Here is a 26,191-nt window from a genome sequence, read left to right on the forward strand (position 1 = left end):
AAGAAAATGTCAGCATTAAGGGGATTTCAAAAATGATGCTCAGATTACAGATACTAAACAGATCTGATATGGGTCGTTTGATCTATTCTTGATCAAAAATTAACATTGAGTGAGGCCTGTGCACATTGAGTGGATAGAATGTTGACACCTGAAATGAGCATTCACCACATCATGTACTCCAGGTGGAACCTTGAAATAATGATTTGGACTGATAAAAAATTGTTTTATAACTGGCCATGAAACATGGATTTATAACTATGACTTAAAGTTTACATAACAGCTGAAACAATGGAAGCACGGTTATTGTTCACTATCAGAGATATTCAAGATCTCTGCTAGTGCCAAAAAGTCACATGTACAATTTAGGACAATGAAGGTGTAGTATGTATTGATTGTATGCCCCAAAAGGCCCACTTAGCCAGTCAATATTACAGTATGATTTTTACTGTGTTTGTGGCAATCAGTCAGGGAAAAAGCAGTTGTAAAAACTGTTGTTCATACTATATAGCCTTTTGACTTCAAAACAATACCCCCATTCACACTGCACAAACTTCAAAAGCTGTTCTGCAAAACTGTGGGCATTCACTCAATTCTCCAGGCCTGGAACTATGAGGTTACTGTTCCCTAATCTAAAGGGATAACCCCCTTGGATGCACTATGCCAGTGATGAGGACTTTAAGTTACTTACAGAAGACAGGTTTCACAAAAAAGACAAATGTATCTGAATGTTAGCTACAAAAAAGTTACATTTTTTAAGCGTACTCCATAAATCCAATTCAGGGTCACAGGGACAGAAGTTTAGGAACCAACTTTGGATGGACATTGCGTCAGATAATGGCAGAGTATACTCTTGTGCACACCGACACAATCACATTGCAGGCCAATAATGCCTTACCACTCACAACTACTTTCAGGCAAATGAAGATGAACAGAGAGAACATGCAAACTCCATACAGAGTGCTTAGCCAGGCTAGGATTCAATCCTGATTGCCTGATGATTTAAAGTGAACGAGGGCTGTTGTCTTGCAGTATCCACCCTGTATTAATTTGACTTTTATAGGTCAAGGGTTATCACTTGATTTTCAGTATAGTCACTATCTTTCTTATTGCACAATCTCTGTGTTATCCCCCAGTTTTTGCCCGCAATCCAGACAAATCTTTAAAATAGCAAATTACAATGGATAGCTGTGATCTCTATGGATGACATTTGCCACATACCACTACTTTCTGGGAAAACTGGATGGATGATACAAGCTGCATTAAAAATACAGTAATTTAAATTTAATACTGCAAAACTAAAACAAAGACTGAAACGTTTTAGTTGCAAGATAAGCAATACAGGCCTTTAATATTGTTACAGTCAAAATAACTTTTCTTTATATTAGCGAGAAAGGGAGAAATCATTCTACACACCTTTAAAAAAACTGCAATATGCTATGAAAAAATAATTGCAGATGCTATTTAGAGCCCAAGAAGTTTGTTAAGTCCCAAGATGCTAAAATAATGTTCTATTTAAATTAATAAAGGATAATAAGCCATTGTTAAAATTTTCAAGAACTCTCTTTAATAAAGCCTTGGAGAACAACAGTTTACAATGTAGGAAAATTTAATACATACAGTACTATAAACAACATATTTACATCAAAAACACTAGAACAGTGGCTTTTTTCACAAATATAAATTATTTTCAGAATTCTTTTATGTCTATGTTTTGGATACACACCTGTTTACAACTGTAAAAGGAAGAATAAGCCATAAAAGTAATCATTGGCAGGGAGCAAAATAACCCTCGAAGAACAGATCTGTGCACCTCCACCTCAAAGTTGTAGTACACGGTTACTGCTGTGCAACAGGCTACTTACTCAGTAAAAACATCAAAACTGGTAATGTATCACCACCGAAAATAATTAAGACACCCACTGCGTAAATGATAACCAGTGATGGATTGACCCATTACAACTGCAAAATGTCAACCTTTTCTTGACCCAGTTGACCTTTGACATTTATAAAGTCAAACTAACATGCTGTACCCTAGGCAGTACAGATCATCCTTGTCACTTGAACAGTTTTTCTTTCTTTTCCATTTCATGTTGTTTCCTTAAGAAATTAAATAATTGCCATCTTCTAGCGAAAGGTACCTCTAACATTCATTAGGAAACAATGAATGGAAAAATGGCTCTCAATTAGTAGGAAATTGTTTTTCAACTTTATACAAAAGAAAAACAAATACTAAATAGTGAGGTTTGTCTCCTCCTGAAACAATGGTGTCATAACTGAAAACCGAACTCCTAGAAGATGGAAACAATTTTTAACCACGTCCAAACATTCTCACTAAATCTATGAGAATCTGTGGAAATTGTGAGAATGCAAATTTAAGGACAAACTTTTTAAAATTTTATTTTGGATATTCTTATAAAAAGTAGTTGACTTTCCAAATGAATTTAAAGAGGAATCCATATTGCAGAGAAACATACACTTAAAATTATACAACCACAATGAAACAGAAGACAAATGAAAAGGAAGCAAGAACAAGAAATTCTATAGAAACTGAAATTAGGGCTGCCTTTTTAGGAATTAAGCATTTCATTCATCAGGAAATAAAGACCACTGGAAACAGTATGCAACACTAATAAAATATTTTGGGACCAATTTCTTATATAATTCCAAACATTTTTGGTAAAAAATAAAGGAGTAAACATTTAACCTTTTTATTTTATTGTTAACAATCTAGTAAAATGTGGAAATTGTATCTTTTTGTTTTTGTTTGTGGAAGTTGTATCTTCAACACAAAAGGTGCAGTCAACACAACAAACAGAAAAAGGTCCTTCAAGTAAGGCACAGCTGAAAAGGCATACTGTAACTTCAAACTATTCAATAATAATCTTAGTCAGTATCTCTTTGTTTCATGGCCCCGATTAGTTAGGAGTAAGTAAAACGGTTGCCAAGTAAATACATGCTTGTTATAAACGATTAGAGTATAAAACATAGGGTGTTGATAACTGAAAATTATTGACACTTCCAGCAGACTACCTGCCAGTAGCTCTCAAATAGGCCACATTTGTCTGTATTGGATTTGACAGAGAGCTCATCCCATTGTGATCATTTACTCATGGGGCAATCACATACAACATTACTTCACAATGGCAGAAAACAGTGGAAGTAAATACCTCAGTCTCTACATCTGAAAAAATGAAATATACACATGGCTATGCAGGGAGTTTGCAAAAAGGATACCTTGTATCTAACCCAATTTGGACATGAAAAATTTAGGAAAAAGGATTACAATACTAAATATGTGTTAATATATCAACATTTATCCCAAATCATTTCTTTAAATAAAATTTAGGAAGGGTAAACACCCACCTTTATTATGGTACAATAAATGAAAATCACATACTGAATAGATGGCCAGGAAATCTCAAGACATTTCCAATATTTCAAGTATAATTTTACTTGAGACGTTTTGCTTTAATATCATCTTATATAATACATTCCCTCTTAACCAAATAAAAATGAAGGGATCTTTAAAGATGAATACTGCATTCTTGAGTGCAAAATATGCTACATGATGTACCTTTATTAAATTTATTCAACATCCAGCCTGGGTAATGTAACTATTATTGAAAAAGGAAATGGTATGGCAAAATTGCACACAAAAATCTGACTTAATAACCAAAAAAGTAAATCGAAATGACTTGTTCCAAAAAAATATATAGTTTTAAAGATTTAAGAAAACTAGTGGGTAAATGCATTTTTGCATGAAATATGGCCTCTCTCTTGTGAAAGTTTACAGTAAAATAATTTTCTTCGGAATAAAACTATTCCTTATGAACAAGAACATTAAAATTTAATGTTTCAAAAAGTGTAACAATAAATAACATTCTGTCTTAAAAGTTGAATAAAATATACCTTATTGTAAGTAAAATTTAACTAACCAATCCTGTTTCCCACATACTAAACAGGCCATGAGTTCTAGCTTACAAACAGGGAAAGTGCTTAAAATATACATAGGACTCAACATCTGGCACAAAGATGATTCAGGTAATCAAAAACATATTAAATAAATGAACAAAGACTTTATGAGAATCTCTACCTAGAAGAATCATGGTTGCTAAATAAGCAGAAATTTAGGTTCCAAAGCAGACATAATATTTTGTGAATTCCAAACTCCCAGTTAGATGAACTGTTGCTTCCAGCTAGTAGTATAATGTATTCTGCACACTGACCGATCAAATTCTGATAATCTGCAGTTGTAGAAGTCTTTAATACATTAACCCATTGTCCATATAGTCAAGCAGGCTATGAAAATATTGCCTTCCACAAAAGGACCACCAATTGAACACTTCAGTCCTGAGGATTATTGTTATAAAGAGCTGGATAAGGGACGGTCCACATCTAAAATGAGATGTTTCAGAGAAGTTCTTTGTAAAGAATTTTACTTCCAATTCTTAGGCACCCATAATGCCTGCAAATTTAAATTTATTCAATAGCGTCAGATTTTAGGCACTTCCCTTGCTGAACATTGTTAAAATGTAAAATTTCCTTTCTCCTGAAAAAAAAATCACTATGGCCACTGCATTAAAAACAAACAAACAAAAAAATATATATATGATAGAAAGTCAAAGGGCATTCTATCATTATGTCAAATCAGTTCTGCATTATTAGTAAGCTGCAAAATATGAGTTGCTGCTTGAATTTTAATTAAATACTTCTATTAAAATTGTCTTTAGAACTGAACCTGTGCCCAATACATTATCACTATTCCTTTGGTCTTTATATATATATATATATATATATATATATATATATATATATATATATATATATAGGGAGAGTGGTCTGCTGGTTCTCATATTTCCCTGGTTAATGGCAATTAACCAACTGATGAGAAAAATAGTCTTGGGTCATCCAACAAATATAAAACCATTCTCGTCTGTTTTTCTTAGCAGCACATAAGGAAGCAGGTTGCTCCACATCTTGCTTCCAATAAGCCCAGTTTAGTCACTTGCTGGTCACATAAAACTGTTAAGTTTTTCTGACATTCCAACTGAAGTCAGGAGTGTTCTTCTGATCTACAGGTCGGTCCAGAGGGGACCTGGAATCATGAGGTGATTTCTGAGATTGGGGAGATCGAGGATCTATCAGTGCAGGAGTGGCAGGTGGTATAGGTTTGTCAGGGTGGAAGGGTCGGTAGTGTTCAGGTGCACCCTGACTGTGATATCCCATCTGGACTCTGTGGTCAGGTGGTCTCCTATAGTCCTGCTGATGACTACTACCTTGGTGGTAGTTTTGAGATCTGAAATCATCTGGACGTCGTCGCTTTGGATCTTGATGTCTGAAATTAAAGTAATAAAGAGTACATAAATGCCAACATTAGAAGTATGCTGATAAGGATCTAAACCACTTCCAAAATCACTTAGTAGAAAAATGCTACCTGTCATAGTAATCCCTGTGTCCCCGGTGGTCTCTGTCATTATCATACTGATCATAAGGTCGCTTGCGAGGAGAAGTATTTGTCCGAAAGTTAACCCTGTGTGGGTCATTGTGAATTCGTCGTTCACTGTAATGATGATCTTTGTACCTGTGCTGGTCATACTGATGATGCCGTTCATTTTGCCAAGATGGATTACTATTTCCTGGATAATATTTACGCTCTCTTGGCCAATCACCACGATCTGTGGGGGAGGAGGAAATTCAAGTCATTGCTTTTTAATGTTATGTCTTTTATGCATAATGAGTAATATAAATTGTCATCCATAATATAATAATATTATTATTCCTAATACTATTACTACAACAACAGAAAGTTATGCCATTTTGCTTCTGTTATTATCATTTCTCAAATACTTCTCCCAGTTTGACATAAATGCCACTTTCCTCAGCATTTTGCACCCAAGTATTATCCTTCTTAAATTCATTTTTCAATGTGAGTCACACAATTGTAAAAGTATGCTCATTATTTAGTGCTTTGAAAAAATAAATTAAAAATACTCTGTTTTATATATGCACTATCAACTTAACACTCAGGTCAAGGTGGTTTTTTGACATTTCTTTCTAATAATAAAGGTTTTTAATAAGCATATACAGCACATGTACACACACATTCAAAATCTGCCCCTATTTCAACAAGAAAAAATCAAAAGTCATAACACACTGCCAAAAATAAACTTTGTCTCATAATATCCTTGTGAAACAAACTGGGATGTCAAATTCTAATAAATCTCATCTTTCCAAAAGAAAAATATTTCGATATTCTCAATTTTAATACTTTAAGTTATCTTAAAACAGGGTGTTGCCTTTAACTTACTGCATTCTACATCAATTTGATTAATATCATGTAGTACTTACTGAGCTTCAGTAAAAATGATTTTACTGATCCCAATCACAACAATGGCCCATGTCTCAAAAGGATGGATGAAGTCCTCATAAATAGAGCTGTTTATGACATTGCTCGCTGCGTGTTACATTACAGCTGTTTACAATACTGTATACAGAATATGACAACATTCTTAAAGAACCATGAACATGACTTACTGAAGTAGGTGGTCCCAAGCTCTGATTCACCCATGAAATGATCCCTCCATAGTTGCATACACTAGTGTTTAAAGGATTCTAATTACCCAAAAATTGTCACTTTTTTTGACAGAAACTGATACTTCTTAATCAATGTATTATTAAAACTGATTTACAAATATTGTATAGACCTTAATAACTGCTATTACTGATTGAAATGACTGATTTATGGTTTTATTCAAATATGATTGCAATACCCTATTTTCAGCAGCCATTACTCCAATTCCCTAATGCAAAGCTCTCTTCTTAAATAATAAGGTTTACATGCTGTTAGAATAGATTCTGTTCAATAGTCCAAATAAATTGTCTTTTCTTGGGCTGCAAGGTACTGGCATTCCTAAAGTTCAATTCATGGTCATAATGACAAAGCTTTCTCAAGAAAAATGCCAGTCTACTGTTGTTTTGCGAAATGAAGTTATTCCATGTGACAGATTAGAACATTAGCACAACTGTGACAAAAACAGTATACTCAGCCCAAGAAGAATGCCCATCTTATTCATGTAGATTCTCCAAAAGAACAACATATCAAGTTCTGAATTTCCCTAAACTAATACTCTTCACCATAATACTTGGTAAATTATTCTATGTGTCTATGGTTCTTTGAGTTAAGAAAAACTTTCAAATATTTGTGTGAAATTTAAATTTAACAAGTTCCTAACTATGTCCTTGTGTTGTTGTTACAGCATGTGTTTTAAAGTAACAGCTAGGATCCATTTTACTAATTCCGTTCATAAGCAAAGCACGCCCAAAAAGTATAATGTGATCTCTTTTGACAGCTGTTGCATTTAACTTGCTGATTGTGCCCATTTTTTCACACAGATTATTTCTTTGAAATAATAGCTTAAAATGCGTACAATGTCTATTCATTGCCAGTAACATCTGCCTCCATGTTTTCCAAATTAAGTGGTCTTAATTATTCTAATCTGTTCAAAGCAAAAATAACATTCTTTCCTTTGTCAATTAAGAAACTGTAAATTAATTAATGTGTTTTGTTGAATACTACTAATAGCAATTATATGTAAAAGAGGAACCCTTTCATGTAGCTGACAAACGTTATTAAAAAAGGTACTCAAACACGTATAATGAGCTAATGACTGTCTGGTTAATGTTGTGGTGAGTATTAAGGTGAGTGTAACAATTTTATTTAGTAATGAGACTGTCACTGGCTTATAAAGAAGAGATCTTGAAGGTTTTTACAATATCAGTTAAAAAAAAACACCAGGAAAATGCATTGGCACAGATATCTACAGATCATGTTGTTTTGCCTGCCTAAGGTAAAGTCATCCCTGATGGAGGAGCGCAGGAATCGTGGGAAAGAGGGGTCCTTTCATCGGACTGGTGGGCCCAGCACTGTTTCAGCTGTGGAATGGCCAAATGGGTGAGACAGCTTGATGGATGAGGTCTCCAGGACTCTAAACAAATCCAAATCATATTATGTGATGATATCTACTGTTAAATTCTGCTCCATACTTCTAAAATTTTTATTTTTATACTGTATTGAGGATTTGTTCTGTTCTGTGTATTGTATTGACCCCCTTCTTTTTGACACCCACTGCACACCCAACCTACCTGGAAAGGGGTCTCTCTTTGAACTGCCTTTCCCAAGGTTTCTTCCATTTTTTCCCTACAAGGGTTTTTTGGGAGTTTTTCCTTGTCTTCTTAGAGAGTCAATGTTGGGGGGCAGTTAAGAGGCAGGACCTGTTAAATCCCATTGTGGCACTTCTTGTGTGATTCTGGGCTATACAAAAATAAACTGTATTGTATTGTATTTTATCATCACAATTTACAGAATGTTGCATCATATTTGAGTCATATTTTATAATACCAAGAAAGATACTCAGACAGGAACAAACACTGCTCTTGCATAGCATTTGCTCACAGTCTAAGTTTCAAACATGTAAAGGAATCCTTAAAGGGCAATTGTTTTGGGCAATGGAGAGCAAAACATTTTTTGATTTAGTTTATAAAAAGAAACACTCTGAAATTATTGATTAGACTAACATTGTTAATTTAGCAATTATGGTCCAAATTTTAGCGACAGAGGGTAAAGATGAAAAAACTCACCCTAGTTTGTTTCAGTAATAATAATTAAAATAATAATAATACTACATTACTGTGTGCTGTTAAAGAAATTTCAGTATCTGTTTACTCCTGAAAAAACTGGACAATTCTAACATGATTAAATTTAGTTCAGCTTTGTTATGGCATTGCTAAAAGTTTCAATTGGTGCAAAATTATAAATAGCAGATTTAGTCCCTGTACATCATTAGCATGTACACAACATTTGCTTTCTATCATTATTGTGAAGAGCAGCACTATTTTAATATTTTCTTAAATTACAAAAATCGCTGTTATTAGAAACCAGAACACTCCACAACAATATTTTTGAAAAGTCTTGCTTCCTGAAAAGTTTTTGCTGATTGTGACAGGTACCTACTGGGTATGCACAAATATATTGGTTTTACTGCATCACATAGGAATTCTGAGAAATAGACATTTATATGTTTACTGACATTAACGTATTTAGTCACGTTTATGTTTCACATAAGCTATTAAATTCGACAGAATTAAAAGTGTTTTGCTCCTGATTTTCTTTTGTATTCAATGTCTGGTGCATCATGTTGCAGTGTCCAACATCAGTCAGCAAGCACTGATGGATTCCAGTTGCCCTGGTATCACTTCTCCATTGTAGCAATGTCCTGGTGAAACCTTTCACCGTGTTCGTCACTGACAGCACTGAGATTAGGGGGGAAGAAGTCTAAGTGTGAGTGGAGGAAATGAATCTTGACTGACACGTTGCACTTCATTTGTAACGGCCGACCCCTTACCCGGCCGGCAGCTACACCTCCAAGACCTGTGGCCTGGATTAATTGCTGAAGTTAAATCTTAATCAAGCCGTACCTTTAACAAATTAAACCTTTCACCCACAATCGACGGTGTAAATAAGCACAAAAGAAAGGCAGATATGTAAACTTAAACTGATAAATTATATTAAATGAAACAGAAAAGCTAAACAAATTATAAATATCCCTCCACCAAAGCAACACCGTGACAAATCCCTATATGAATATAACAACCCCTCCCTTGCCCTTGTAACATATAACAAACAACACAAATATCAAAAAAGAATGAATGAAGCTCGGAAATGAATGGTCGTGAACTTGAGTCCAAGTAACAATTGTCCTGAATGCAGATAACTGGTTAACCGATATATGGAGTGTTTGTAATTCCCGGAACAAAATGGAACAGCCTCACCGTGTATCCTCGGCGATGGTAAAAAATGATCCGACCCCGGTGGTCTCTCGTGATGAGGGTGTTGGAGTGAGTCCGGCGTAATGAAAGACAAACTGGATGGAAATGCGCGATGTGGAATACAGCAGGTACAAGTGGTTCGTGGTTGTAAAATGAATGTCTCCTTCTCTCTCTCCTCCTTTTTCCTTATTTCCTCTTGATTGTTTTTTTAATTCTTTGACGAATGTAATTGATTAATTGAAAGCCGGTGTTTTCCAGGTTTGGGGCTGCGATCTCCTTCCAACATCCGTCCCCCTTTACGGGGACGGCATTCACTGACACACACAAACAGTAAACGGGACGATGGAAACAAGACGCACATGGTACGAACACAAACAACACTATTACTACTATGTAGTCCCGCTACACATTGTATTGTATGCTTTGAGAAGTTTGTCTACCAGCTGAATGTAGTTTGGGGCTCTGTAATTGCTCAAAAAATTGTCAACAACATCTTTGAAGGCTTTCTAGGCAATTTTGTCTGGCCCAACTAATAGATCTTCAAACCACTTGTCACTCATAACATGTCTGATGTGGGGGCCAACAAAAATGCCCTCCTTGATCTTTGGAACATCTGTCTTAAATAACGAAAACCTTTGCATTCCTTGTTCAGTGCCTTCACGAAATTCTTCATGAGTCCCAATTTTATGTGAAGAGGAGGCAAAAATATCTTTGCTGGGTCAACAAGTGATTCATGTGACACGTTTTTACATCCTGGAACTAACTTCAGCTGGCCAGTGGCCAGTTCTGTCAAGAATAGTGCGACTCTTTGGCATGGCTGTCCCATTCACAGATGAAACAACAGTACTTTGTATAGCCAAGCTGCAGTCCTAGTAACAGAGCAACGACTAAGATCTCCACAGATATTCCAGTTGTACCTGCTATACTGGATGTGCTTCAGCAACAGTTCCATATTCTCATATGTTTCTTTCATGTGTGCTGCATAGCCAACAGGAAGGATAAACGTTGCCATTGTGTAGTAGAACAGCTTTCAGGCTTAACAAAGACAAATCAATAAAGAGACGCCACTCTTCCACGTTGTGATCACAACCCAAGGCTGAGAACAATCCTTCACTGTCACAAAAGAAACACAGACTGTCGACTTGTGCAAAAAATTTGGCTATATCATGATGTCGGCCTTGAAACACAGAAATTTTCGTACCTGGTGACAGCAAACTCCATTCCTGCAGTCTCGAACCCAGCAGCTTGGCTTTTGCTTTTGACAGATCCAAATCTCTCACCAAATTGTTCAATTCGAACTGTGTTATCAGATGTGCATCGCCTGATGAGCACGGTTTAAAATCTGGGTCATTGTCACTGTCAGTACCCTGCATTGCAGTTTCTGCATCTGGTTCGTCTAAGGTTCAATCTTCCAGTGGTTTCGGAGTTGGAAGACTGTCGTCATGTGGCACGGGTCTCATTGCTGAAGGCAGATTAGGATATTCAATTGACTTTTTGCTTTTGGCAGAGAAACCAGACACATTAGCCAAACAGAAGTAACAGTCCGTCACATGGTCTTTCTGTTCTCGCCATATTATTGGAACAGAAAACGGCATCGTCTTTCGGGTGCCTCTGAGCCAGACTCTCAGACTGACAACACATGTCGCACAGCAAATGTGAGGCGCCCATTCCTTGTCTTGATCACCAATTTTGCAGCCAAAATACAGATGATAAGCTTTCTTCACAAGAGCTGTCATCCAGCGTCTCTGAGGCGCAAGTGTATATTCGCCACAGATATAGCAGAATGTATCGTGGCTGTTACGACATCAAGGAGATATATCACCCGACACCAAAACATCTATAGCATCAAGCTATAATACAGCAGGTATAAGTTATATAAGGTACTGTTATATTGCTACAGACACTATACTTTACTATACTGATACTATACATACACACAGACTATCTATATAAACCAAATAAGCAAGATCGGTGTATGCAAGCCACCTTTATAGCATGCTGAGACAGCATCAAGCTCGTTCAGACCTGCCCAGGCATGCCCAGGATGTCAACTTCCACAGAACAGCTTCCAGTCTGGCCTGATTCCATGCCTGAACATGCCCAGGCTGCACAAACCATTGTTGATAAGTCACTTATGGGTGCGAAAATGTTTGGATACAAATATAAGAAAAAATCATAACAAAACTGAAGAATTTTGATGTGATATTCATGATCAGCACTCAAAAATCTATAAGAAACACCCAACAGTGTTCAAGAAGCAAAAACTTTGCTGTGCAGTGGAATTCATAGAATAATGATGGAATCATACTAATGTTTAGGAATCTACCCATATGATCTCTCAAGTATAAATACACTGCTGTTTTGGTTTGCCTGCAGGTAAACGACCATGGGTCTCACTTCTGCTTAGAATATACCACATAATAGTCTGTTTTAAAGACAGCAAACAGGTCTAGGATGTGTTACGCCTAGGTGGTTTAAGTATTATACAATTGTGATTACGTCTATGAGCAGTATTAACTACCCAGATAACACTGAGTCAAAGTGTCAGACTGCATAAGAATAATGGCTTCTTGATTTATGAAATGAAAACACCCTAGCCTTATCAATGAGATGTCAACTGGGATTCTCATGGTCAGCTCAGTTTGTCTGAATCACTTTCTCAGTTAACTCAATTTTCTCCAGTACCATCCACTGTTTGCAGCTGCATTAACAATTGATTTTTTTAACACATCCTTCATCATATACAGTACCTCTTGACATCTACACATTGGACAGTGCTGATTTGACAATATAAGACACATAAGAACATTAAACAATGTATTTACAAGCTAATTAAAAAGTCCATGGATTTGCTGAATCTTAAAGTAGGTATTAAGTATTTCACCGTTTCTGCTGTGTAATTCATTCAAAAACACTAAAGCTATTTGGCATTTGAATGTCAAGTTGTCAGACAAATATATAAAACATACTGCAAATAATTACCAAAATGCCTCTTGTTAGTCTGTCCATAGTTATCCCGATAATGTGGATTTGATTGTTGCTGCTGCTGCTGGGAAGGGCGTGACAGAGGCAACTGTGGTTTCTGAGGAGTCTGAGATCCTGCAGAATCTCGACTGGAACCAGATGGCTCAGGTCGGAATGGCTTTTTACATCCTGAAAAATCCTCTTTCTTTGGCTCTTTCTAAACAACAATTAAATCAGAATTAAGTTAACTGTAGTTTGCATTGTTGCATATTCACCCAGATTTACTGCTAAGGTAATCTACATGTGAATAGACATTACTCAGGTCAACTGCACTGAGGTGTACTTTCAAATTTCCCTCCTTCATGTTCTATAATACTTTCTTTACATACTACTACTATGCGCTAAATCATCTTATTAAAAATGCTGTGTGCTGTATGTTTAAACTAACCAAAAGCCTTTGCAAGTATGTTGTATTGCATCAGCTTCTATCCATTGTTGTTATCACATAATTACATACATACAGTATACATAAAACAATACTTTGCCATCAAGACAAATAAATAATATCATGACCAAAAACAAAATATTATCATAAACATAACATCAAAGAAATTTCACCCTTAGAAGTTATGTTGACAAGTGCATACCTCTTCCTCTTGTGATCGTTTCTTCTGTGCCATTTTGTAAAGCTTATGCAGTTTTCTAGCATCAAATTCAGTAAACTTGGAGACAAATATCCATAGGTTTCTAGAATTAGAAGTATATTGCAAATAAAACTCAATATACATCTAGCAAATGGTCACTGCTTTCCAGCAACAAAACATTTTCTCAAGTAACTTGTTAGAAAACTCAAATTTACTGTTTAAGATATATAAACTCTTTTATTCTGTTTAAGTTCAAACTTTTAACTTGATTATTTCAAAGTTAAAATAAAAAAGAACAACCACATACAACCAGTGAATTTCAGTTATTCCCATCAACTAATTAATGCTGTTGGGGAAGATTGCATAGCGAATACAAAACATTTCAATTAATACATTTAAGAAACTAGTAGAAAGTACAGGTAGCTGAAGTAGAACAGTTCAAATCTAAGATATCCCCTCTTAGCCTTAAGGCTTCCTGAAGCACCACATATCTTTAATAAAGTAATTTAATTATACTGGGAAAATCTGTTAACTAGTTCTTCTTAAATTAAAATTGCAGCAATCACCATAGTTGGTTGTCATTCTGTTCTGTTATTTGGTCTCCTAGCCACTATACGAGGTACCACAATACAGCATCAAACGATTAAATGATAATGGCATAGTTATGGAACCAACATGCCATACTATACTGCAGAATGCCCCACATGGTGCACGAAGCCAGTTGTACTAGATCAGCAGTGCTTTCACTTCATTTATTATGAAAAACCGTAAAGCAGTTCCATAGGTTTATTTTCTTCAGAAACTTTTTAAATAGTTTATGTTCCTCTAATCTAATGTCAAATATCAACATGTTTTACCTTTCAACTTGTATTCCAAAACATTTTTTCATTTACTACATTGGTCTTTCCTGAATTCCTCCTCTGAGAGAGGATAAGAACAGGTATTTACTGTATATGTTTTTATCACTATTACTGTATATTTAAATTAAATGTGAATTAATATATGTAAACACAGCATTGTGAGATTCTTTTCTGTCAACTGTTGTTTTGCACTTGAAAAACTGGGTAAGTGCTGTGATCCTGTCTTTAAAAACAATGTTTTATAACCTAAAATATATATAAGTACTAGCAAAATACCCGCGCTTCGCAGCGGAGAAGTCGTTTGTTAAAGAATTTATGAAAAAGAAAACATTTTAAAAATAACGTAACATAATTGTCAAAGTAATTGTTTTGTCACCGTTATGAGTGTTGTTGTCATCAAGGATTTGATTATCATTATTTCTTTCAATCAGGTTTGTATTTGTAAAGCGTGTTGTGTTCAAGTTACATTCCGTGTTTCACAACCGTTGTAAAGATAACAGGTTTCATTCATCGAAGTGTTCACTACCCAAATCGCTATGCGAGTATTTAGCGGCAGCATCTCTATTAAGTTGTGGATTTGTCTGCGAGTATTTAGCGACAGTGTGTCTATGAACTTGTGGATTTTTCTGTGGAGTATTTGGCGGCAGCATCACAAAGTTGTTTCCGTCTAGCTGCATCAGAAAATGTACCATGACGTCTGACACACCTCCTTTTTAGTGTTTTCTCACAGCTTGGATTGCTGCTGTCATAATCGGTTTGAGTACATATCTACACTATATATACACACATATACATACACACACACAAATATATATGTATGTGTGTATGTGTGTATATATATAATGTAGATAGGTGCATATATATATATATATATGTATGTATGTATGTGCCTATATGTGGTGTGTGTGTATATATATATAGATATATATATATATCTGATATATATATATAGCTGATTACCCATTGGCTTTGGTCACTGAGTGCAAGGGGAAAAAAAATAAAATGTAGTCTATAAGTTATTAAACAGTAAAACATTAACGTTTTAAGAAGTAAAGATACATTGAGGACTACTGGAGTGGTTTCGGGTAAGCTACATTTTAAAGACGGTATAACACAACAGGTGAGTAGTACTAACAGCAGCTAAAATCTATATGGATCATCTCTCGGTAGTTGATCCCTTTTGAAAGGCGCTACACGACGGCTGTGGTATAGAAATTACATTTTGTATGTGAACGTCCAAATTTCTGCCTGTGGCAATGTGCCTTACCGGCATTACCAGCAATTAAAGAAAATTAGTTTTGTGTCCTCTGCAGTGTTAAGAGAGAAAGGCTTTGGTTTGGGATAAAAGGGAAAAAGATTTAAAGAAAGGAAACTTGCTTTTTCTTTTATGTAGTGTAGAGAGACGTCTTCGCTGACGATATGAGCGCCTTTTGGGAAGTGTCGCGGCGGGTCTCGTGTAGACTGGAGAGACAGCCCTGCTATTAACTGGCTGGGATGGCACTGTTGGTCCTCCACTCCTGTGCGTGTCTTCATAATCCGACCTAACGACCTCATAATCGTGATATCGTGCAAAAGAAAGTCGCGCTTAATATTAGTTTGCCGCGGTCTAGAAATAGGATCCCGTGTTTGCAGTTGTCTAGGCTATAGCTCAGGGAAAGGAGTAAAAAATTAAAAGTGTTTACTTTACCTTATATGAGCAGGCACTCAATTACGTGGTAGGTGTGATGACGTGAGACGCAACTCCGCCTCCTACGGCCATCGAGCTGAAGTTTATTACAGTATATAGACGAAAAAATAGGTTCCAGTTATGACCATTACGCGTAGAATTTCAAAATGAAACCTGCCCAACTTTTGTAAGTAAGCTGTAAGGAATGAGCCTGCCAAATTTCAGCCTTCTACCTACACGGGAAGTTGGAGAATTAGTGATGAGTGAGTGAGTCAGTGAGGGCTTTGCCTTTTATTAGTATAGATATGATAGACCTGGTAAGATTAAGTGACTTGCACAGCTGTGGGCTAGAACTCAGCTATCACATTTGTGATTTAAACTCACTGCCTTTGTAGTCTCCTGCTTTCAGTAGTTCAAACTGCATTGATGGTTATATGGCTTTTATAGTACCCCCCCCTTTCATTTTTAGCTTTCTGTAAACCATTAATCTAACATTATGAAAAACTATTCTGCCTAAAAGTCTGCAGAAAAATTAAACACTTTAGGCTGATTATTGCATGTTTCCAGAGTGCGTTTTTTTAACTTTGATATATAACATATTAAATAAGTAAGATCTCTATGAACTAAATGTATATGTAGGGAAAGTACCAACAGAGGCCTTCTGTACCGAGCAAACTGTGGAGCTAAACATATGAAAAGTGAAGCATTGGTTCAAGATTAAAAGCAAAAAGTAAACATAAGATGATCTCTCTCTCTTTACACACAACTCTGTCTCATCTTTCCACCAGTATTCTCCTCAGACTCCTTATACAATGTCACATGTCATAGTCTCTCCGACTTAAGATGTCTTTAAAATCTGCTTCCTGGATTACATCTAGTCAAATCCCAGAGTAACCACAACAGTCTGAGAATCCACTTTATCATTTGTTTTCCATGCCTCCTAAATCGGTATTATAAAAATTTTTAAATCAAAATCATTCAATAAAAAACCCAAACGTTAAACAATATGTGAAACATGATGTTCTTTACAAGTAAACAGACATATAGCACCCACGTACAACATAAACAGATCGATATGCGATAGCACATGCAAAACAATGCAACATAGTTTCAAAAAAATAATTGGTACAATCTTGCCCAATTTTAAGGTCAACTAATCCATGTAGCCATACTCCTGTCCCTGTAGTATGTCTTCTCAGTGTGTCATTGGCCACAAGAGATGCTAAAATCCAAGAAATGTGTTTAAAAATTTATGTAAAGAATCTGAAGCAAGAAAACATTTGCACAGAAATCTAAATTTATTAATATCAAGTAACTCAAAATAAGCAGATTTAAATTTCATCTTATTCCCAGCAATTTCTGCTAAATAATGGAAGATCACACGGACTGCACTGTACCTCTACAATTTAAACTAGCATGACACTAATTCTCCACAGTTTATTCCATGTTTTATGCCAATGTTCTGTTTCATATTCCACTCTCTTTTTTATGGTCCTGGTCACTCACTGAAAACGCTCTCTGTCTTGCTTGCTCGTTTTGTGCTAGGGCAGACATGAAGTGGCTGCTATAATAGCTTGACTCTGCCTGTTTCTGTTTGTTTTTATCTATTTCACTTCAAAATATAAAAAGGAGAGTAAAATAAAAAGGACCTTAAACAGTGGACGGGTTAGAATTAGTTCACATGTGTGGTGCTTACCTCTGATACAGCAAATGCCAAGAAGTAATTGTCCATACATATTAATCACTTCTTTGCTGAGTGATTCTACATACTCTGAAATGGAGGTACTAAAACAAGCACCATTTGGGGCATACAGTTTTACCCTTGTTGACCTTCTTATGGAAAGTTGAACTCCTTAAATCAATAAAAAATTGATCACAAAAAAAAGCTGTGTCGTTGATTGAGGAACTAAGAGAAACAACTATTAAAGCACAAGTCCTTCAGCTTTAATTATGTTTAAAAAACTCACAATTTTCATTTTATGAAAACTAAAATATTGAATAATATACTGCTCTGTGAATCATAAGTCTATCAATGTGCCTTTAAGGAGAAAAAAACATCTTAGCTGCAAGAACACCATCATATCAATGCTTAAAATGGTTAAAGCAGCATGTTCACATTGATGTCAACAACTGGACCAACACCAACAGATGATATGGCTCTTGAAATCATCACTGACTGTGAAAACTTCAAACTGGATCTTAAGCAACTTGGACACTGTGCCTCTCCACTCTTCCTCCAGACTCTAGGACCACTTTTATATACAAAGGTGCATCTCAATAAATTAGAATATCATCTAAAAGTTAATTTATTTTAGTGTGTTGGTCCACTGTGTTTAATCAAGTCCAAAGTCAGCGCAGCCAACTACCAGGAAATTTTAGAGCACTTCATGCTTCCCTCTGCTGACAAGCTTTATGGCGATGCTGATTTCATTTCTCAGCAGGGCCTGGCTCCTGCCCACACTGCCAGAGGTACCAATACCTGATTTAATGACCATGGTATTGTGAAAGAAAATTTAACTGCTTGCAAGCTATTAAGGGTTAAAAGCCGTTTTTGCTATAATGGCAGGTTATTCATACAGGCGTCTGTCATAAGACAGGTTACAGTAAGCTGACCTAGGATAACTTCTTTATTTAGAATGCGTCCGTTAAGACACAGGAATCATTCCTTCTTTAGGGCCCCTTTTGCAATGTACACAAAATAGAAATGGTTAGTCGGTTCACGCAACATAAGATGAAATGTTTAGATAAACATATTGTATTTATTGATAAGTGTTTGAGAAAATATAAAAAGCCACTGAAAAAGCGGAACTTTGCTTCTGCCTTGCAACATGGAATCCATGTTCTCATCTGTGACTGAATAAAGACTGATTGATTGAACTATTCCTGTCTTCCTCAGAGATCTCCTTCCACAGTGTTGGCATAAACTACTGTATATAATGTATGAAGCCTGAAGTCCAAATATCAAAGAAATATTTTCACAAAAGGTACAAATATAAGACAACAATTGCGCTTTTATTCAAAAATATAGCTGCAGAAAAAAAAGCCGCCTTAACATGTGACATTGACACCCACTAACTATGATCGCCTCCGTGGCGCAATACATTCGACTACTGACTGGGAATCAAAAGGTTCGAGTTCGATTCTGCACTATTCCGTTTTGAGAAGTAAACTGCTCTTAGTCTTACTATTTTAGAATAAAAGCATACATTTGATTTCAGTCTGTAACAGCCGGTGTAATTTATGATCCTTGTAAAGGTTAGCTTTACTTTATTTTTTTTAATTCACTTTTAATTCTCTCAGTCGCGTTCAGAATCAATCCATACAACCCCATCTGACACGGCTGTTTTCACATAAAGATGCGCTATAGCTCTGCAGTGTACCACGATGCATACTAACGCACCCCCCACCCCCAAAGGGTTCTGACACACAAACGCTGGCGAAGCTGCCTTCTTCGTATCTCACTGTCACTTGATTTTCTTTTATTCAGTTTTATTGAGTGTTCCTGCCAGTCCCCGCATGTTGCTGTATGCTGTTTCTTTTGTACTCCAGGACATGCAGAGGAGAGAATGGTAAATAGCAGTAATTTCGGTGCTATATGCAATCATCAGACACTCCCCATCTGCCCGTGTCACTCAAACACAGGAACATATGTTGGTGTAAAAGTATAACAAAAGTGCACTTTTTCCATTGCCTTTTCCTGTAAGAAGCAATGTACACACTTCTCTCTATGCTGTGGTTTCTATTACACACCTGAAAGAAAGAGACAATATATGTGAAAATATCATCGCACTAATGCAACATTATTTGAAAACGAACAGCGTCAGATCGGGTGTGAATTTATGCAGGAAGTGGAAATTCTCTAATGTGGGATCAGTTCTGTATGGCTGTGGGCGTGGGTGTGAGTGGTGGACATAACTGGGAATTAATGTGAATGTGCGTGGTGTTTTGAGATAATGAATAGAGCTGCAAATTACAGGGAATTCTCAGATCTGACGCTGTTCGTTTTCAAATAATATTGCATGTACTGAACTATTTTAGAATAAAAACATACATTTGATTTCAGTCAGTCTGTAAGAGCCAGTGTAAATGCATAATAATTGTAAAGGTTAGCTTTTTTTTTTAAAATTCAGTTCCATTCTCTCTGTCGCGTTCACGATCCCCCCCCCATCCTGACAATGCTGTTTTCACATAAAGTCGCGCTATAACTCAAATGTGATTTATTTGGAGACGCGCTATAGCTCGAATGTGATTTATTTGAAGATGCGCTATACTCGAATGTGATTTATTTGGAGACGCACTATACTCGAATGTTATTTATACAGGGAAGAAAGTACAATGTCAGGTGCTCATTCAGTGTAATAGGAACCATAGCACAGAGAGATGTGTACACTGCAACAAGTGCACATGTCGTGAATGTAGGAAGGGTGTGCGGGAATTGTTAATATTTGAATGTGATGATTTTATATAGCACGAATCGGAAATCAGCAGTTCTTAGCATTGCACTACGCAAGCTGTTGTATCAACCGCCTACTGTAACTTGCTTTATTTTTTCTTCACTTATAGTCTAGAATAAAAGTGCACTTGTTTTGTTATACTTGCATACCAACATATGTTCCTGTGTTTGAGCGACACAGGCATGCTCAAAAAATAGACGTGTAATGCCACAAAAAGTGCACGCAGGCACTTCAGTTCACAAGCATTGGTACGAGAATGCAGTCACAAGTACGCTTTATGTGAAAACAGCATTCTCAGATGGGGGTGGGGGTAGGGAAGGATCCAAACACGACTGAGAAAATGAAAAGTGAATAAAAAAAAAAAAAACCTAACCTTTACAAGTATCATAAATTACATCGGCTGTTACACAGTGAAATCAAATGCATGTTTTTATTCTAAAATAGTAAGAATAAGAGCAGTTTACTTCTCAAAACTGAATCGTGTGGGATCGAACTCATGACCTTTTGAATACTAGTCAGCGGCTGATACCATTACGCTACCGTGACAGCTGTAGTAAGTATGTGTCAATGTGGCATGCTAAGGCGGCTTTTTTTCAGCAGTTATATTTTTGAATAAAAGCATGTTTGTTCTGTTATATTTGTACCTTTTGTGTAAGTGTTTGATATTTGGACTTCAGGCTTCATACATTTTATAGTTTATGCTTACATTTTGTCATTTACTACTACAATATGAAAAACGTTTCTGTTTTAAAAATGTGTTTACACGGATTACTGTAGAAACGGAACACACGTGAAATGCGTGTATTTCAAATAATGATCTATTATTTTCACTCTAAAACTCCACTTTACTCCCAGATAATCAATCAAGGCATGAGCTGGGAGAAGTTTGTGCACGTTCTAAGTTGGTGGGGGGATGGAATAGCCGGCTACTTGCAGCTTTTCTTTTATCCGCACATTTAGATTAACAAAAGACACTGGCGGAGAGGTGAGAACGGTTTTAAGAAGCGATTTAAGGTGGGACGGACCAACGAGTTTGTCGTAGGCTCTGGTAATTCTAGTGTTAAATGTGGTGTTCCTCAGGGATCCATTTTGGATCCTATCTTATTCTCTATATACCTTTACCCTATTGGAGCTATTTTTAGGAAATTTAACATTTCTTTTCACTGCTATGCGGATGATACACAGGTTTATATTCCTATCTGCAACTCTGCAATAAATCAACTACCCAACTGTTTTTCTGAACTAAGATCCTGGATGGCTAATAATTTTCTTCATTTGAATCAAAATAAAACGGAGGTGGTAATAGTGGGTCCACCAGCTAAAGCACAAATTGGTCTTGGACTTCTCAGCTCTTTCTCTGTCTTTTGCAAACCTCACGTCCGCAATCTACAGTTAGGTCCATAAATACTTGGACAGAGACAACTTTTTTCAATTTTAGTTCTGTACATTAATACAATGAATTTTAAATGAAACAACTCAGATGCAGTTGAAGTGCAGACGTTCAGCTTTAATTCAGTGAGGTGAACAGAACGATTGCATAAAAATGTGAGGCGACTAAAGCATTATTTTAACACAATCCCTTCATTTTAGGGGATCAAAAGTAATTGGACAATTGACTCAAAGGCTATTTCATGGGCAGGTGTGGGCAAGTCCGTCGTTATGTCATTATCAATTAAGTAGATGAAAGGCCTGGAGTTGATTTGAGATGTGGTGCTTGCATGTGGAAGATTTTGCTGTGAGCAGACAACATGCGGTCAAAGGAGCTCTCCATGCAGGTGAAAGAAGCCATCCTTAAACTGTGAAAACAGAAAAAACCCATCCGAGAAATTGCTACAATATTACGAGTGGCAAAATCAACAGTATGGTACATCCTGAGAAAGAATGCAAGCACTGGTGAACTCAGCAACGCAAAAAGACCTGGGGCCTCATGTATAAACGGTGCGTACGCACAGAAATGTTGCGTAAGAACTTTTCCACGTTCAAATCGCGATGTATAAAACCTACACTTGGTGTAAAGCCACGCACTTTTCCACGGTACCTCATAGCTTGTCGTACGCAAGTTCTCCGCTCGGTTTTGCAAACTGGCAGCACCCAGCGTCAAAGCAATGGTACTGTTCTTGTGTGATTACTCATTATTTTCATGACGCGGCTTTATAAATACACAGAAACTAACCGCATATTGTTTATTGGTGTAATGCATCTGATTGTAATTAACTTGTAACAATATAATGGTCCAGGGAACAGCCATAGTATTCCAAATACCATAACTGATTTAGCGTTGTTACTCTCACTTCTTCTTCTTCTTCTTCTTTCAGCTCCTCTCGTTAGGAGTTGCCACAGCGGATCATCTTTATCCATATTACTGTCACTGCACGACTCGGAGTATTTATATCACTGTATCTGAGTGTGAATCACAGCAGCAGCTGATCGGAAAGAGAAATATCGGTAGACAGCTTTAAGGACACGCTGTCTCAGCCACTGCAAAATCTTTTAAAGCCTTTCCTGTACAGACCTCGCGGTTCAGAAACAGTTTAATCCCAAGAACTTTAAATGCATTCAATCAATTGCTCCTTGTAGAACTGTTTGTACTTATAAGTACAATCACCTCACTGTAAACTTGCACTACAGTTATAATATCTCACAACCTGGGCCACTTTATAAAGCGCGATTTACATATGATGACGATATCATTTTTAAGGTGAAATGCAGCAAAATATGTTTGTTAAATTATACACATAAAACTTTAACTTCATTTAAATAATCTATATTCTTCACTGGGAGTGTCGTGAAGGATAGAATAATTAAACATGTACTACGAAGATATTTCAATGTTCTTTAAACGCTTTTGAAGAATCGGCTAAGCTTACAGATGGCTTAATGTCTATTACAGAGCTGATTGTATGGCGATCGGTTACTTGGGGAAAGAAAAGCAAGGACTCTTGGGCGCTACCAATATATATTGAATATAAAACAGAAAGAGAAAATAACAACACAGCTAAAAACGCAGCGACAAATTTCGACAAAAGATAAATGCTTGTCATGAGCACGAGGCTCATGAAACACATGTTTAATAATGTGCTTTAGCTCCTATCATCATGAAAATGACATCACGTATACATCTCAGTATTTTAGTTATTCAGAGAGCTGTAATATCACAAATGTAATGGATTCTGTGTCCAGTTGGAGGAAGAGAGCCAGTTTAAGAAGCAAGTAGTGATTCACACACATAGATCACATACGAGTAGAAGATCAAATACAAAACAAAGCATTTAACGTGCTACTTTAATTACGATGTGATTTGAGAAACTGGTTAATTAAACGATTTTAAGATGAAGTTTATAATGTTCTACTAAATGACAAAATAAACTACGTGATTAAAGTGGAAATGTCGAGATTGAAGTTGACATTTCGTGCTTTTTCCCCACCGTGTGCCTTTTTTCTCTGTACCCTAATAAACTTTCATATGACACTCAGACAGTGGGCTTACAACTCTTCTTTTCACGGCAACTTTGATATGTGACTTCTTTTTATTTCCGGCACTGTGCGATTTTGTGAATGTGAGCTTTCAAGTTTCTCCAACACGCTATGTCACTCGATCAACTTCATTTTGTTGATTATACCACGGTTTATTTGAACAAATAGTATGTTTTTCCTTTGCCTCCACTTGGTATTCGCTGAAATTCTTATATTTTCCCGTGCTTTTCCCATTGTCTTTTCACAGAAGGCTGCGCTTAAGGGCGATTTATATTGATTTGCATATTCAAATAGGAGTAATTCTGGGAGGATTTGGGGCGTTACATAATGCGCGTGCACGAGCGTTAGTTTTCACGCTGATCGGGATTTATGTAACGGAAGAACGTGGAAGTTGGAGTACGCACAGATTCCTGCATCTGGATTTTTCTGTGGGTAAACACATTTCGGCTTTTGTGCTTACGCCATGTTATAGTGCGAGTTCTACGCACAGCGTTATACATGAGGCCCCTGGACATACACGGAAGACATTTCCATGGTGAAGAGAAACCCCTTCACAACAGCCAGCCAAGTGAACAACACTCTCCGGGGGTAGGCTTATCGATATCCAAGTCTACCATAAAAAGAAGACTGCATTAAAGTAAATACAGAGGGTGCACTGCAAGGTGCAAGCCACTCATAAGCCTCAAGAATAGAAAGGCTAGATTGGACTTTTATTAAAGAACATCTAAAAAAGCCAGCACAGTTCTGGAAAAACATTCTTTCAACAGACGAAACCAAGATCAACCTCTACCAGAATGATGGCAAGAAAAAAGTATGGAGAAGGCGTGGAACAGCTCATTATCCAAAGCATACCACATCATCTGTAAAACACGGTGGAGGCAGTGTGATGGCTTGGGCGTGCATGGCTTCCAGTGGCACTGGGACACTAGTGTTTATTGATGATGTGACACAGGACAGAAGCAGCCAAATTAATTCTGAGGTGTTTAGAGACATACTGTCTGCTCAAATCCAGTTAAATGCAGTCAAATTGATTGGGTGGCGTTTCATGAAACGAATGGACAATGACCCAAAACATACAGCCAAAGCAACCCAGGAGTTTATTAAAGCAAAGAAGTGGAAAATTCTTCAATGGCCAAGTCAGTCACCTGATCTTAACCCAATTGAGCATGCATTTCACTTGTTGAAGACGAAACTTCGGACAGAAAGGCTCACAAACAGCCAGCCACTGAAAGCCACTGCAGTAAAGGCCTGACAGAGCATTAAAAAGGAGGAAACCCAGCATCTGGTGATGTCCATGAGTTCAAGACTTCAGGCTGTCATTGCCAGCAAAGGGTTTTCAACCAAGTATTAGAAATGAACATTTTATTTCCAGTTATATAATTTGTCCAGTTACTTTTGAGCCCCTGAAAAAAAGGGATTGTATTAAAAAAATATACTTTAGTTCCTTCGTATTTTTATGTAATCTTTTTGTTCAGCCCACTGAATTAAAGCTGAAAGTCTGCACTTCAACTGCATCTGAGTTGTTTCATTTAAAATTCATTATGTTAATGTACAGAACCAAAATCAGAAAAAAGTTGTCTCCGTTAAAAAATTTATGGACCTAACTGTAGGTGTTATCTTTTAAAGTAACCTCTCTTTTTAGAAACAAGATAATTCTGTAGTCAACAATTGCTTTTTCCAGCTTTGTCTATTAGGTAAGATCAAGCCTTTTTTATCTTTTAGGGATCTTGAGAAAGCTACTCATGCTTTTATCTTTTCTTGCCTTGATTACTGCAACTTGCTGTATTCTGGGATTAGCAAATCCCTGATACACAGGTTATAGTTGGTCCAGAATGCTGCCGCTCGCTTTCTGGTTGGGGCAAGAAAGTATGACTCAGTTTCTCCAATATAAGCTTCTTTACACTGGCTGCCCGTCAGTTTTCGAATGGATTTTCTTGTAGCTAGTTTTTAAATCTTTACATGGGCTTGCTCCTGCCTATTTATCTGAATTGTGTGTTTTACACCAGCCATCCATAGTGTTTAGATCTTCTGGTCAGATGTCTCTTGTTGTCCATTATACCAAGTGTTAAGACTAAGGGGGTCAGGGCTTTTGCAGCTGCTGCTCCTCGCCTGTGGAACTCTTAACCTCATCACATAAAGGAGTCGTCTACAATTGAACTGTTTAAAACAAGATTAAAGACTCATTTCTATTCACTTGCATTCCGTGACCTGCAGTAATACTGATGGTTTCCTCATTGTGATTATGTAACATTACTTCTATTTATTATTTATTTTATTTAAGTGAATTTATTTTATTTCTATTTA

At 36.6% G+C, this 26,191-nt stretch overlaps 1 protein-coding gene across 1 annotated transcript in view; it reads right to left on the minus strand.

Annotated features, from left to right (window-relative positions):
• Positions 1 to 3,114: 3,114 nt before the first annotated feature.
• Positions 3,115 to 26,191, minus strand: part of chd2 (chromodomain helicase DNA binding protein 2) — a 197,597-nt gene continuing 174,520 nt past the window's right edge. Inside the window, exons 35-38 of the mRNA XM_039773298.1 lie at positions 13,437 to 13,536; positions 12,808 to 13,006; positions 5,435 to 5,675; positions 3,115 to 5,335 (exon numbers count right to left, since the gene is read on the minus strand). Of these exons, the coding sequence (XP_039629232.1) occupies positions 5,026 to 5,335; positions 5,435 to 5,675; positions 12,808 to 13,006; positions 13,437 to 13,536 (850 nt within the window). The 3' untranslated portion in view covers positions 3,115 to 5,025. The remainder of the gene's footprint in view (positions 5,336 to 5,434; positions 5,676 to 12,807; positions 13,007 to 13,436; positions 13,537 to 26,191) is intronic.

This window comes from Polypterus senegalus, chromosome 12 (assembly GCF_016835505.1).
Source record: "Polypterus senegalus isolate Bchr_013 chromosome 12, ASM1683550v1, whole genome shotgun sequence".
NCBI lineage: Eukaryota > Metazoa > Chordata > Cladistia > Polypteriformes > Polypteridae > Polypterus > Polypterus senegalus.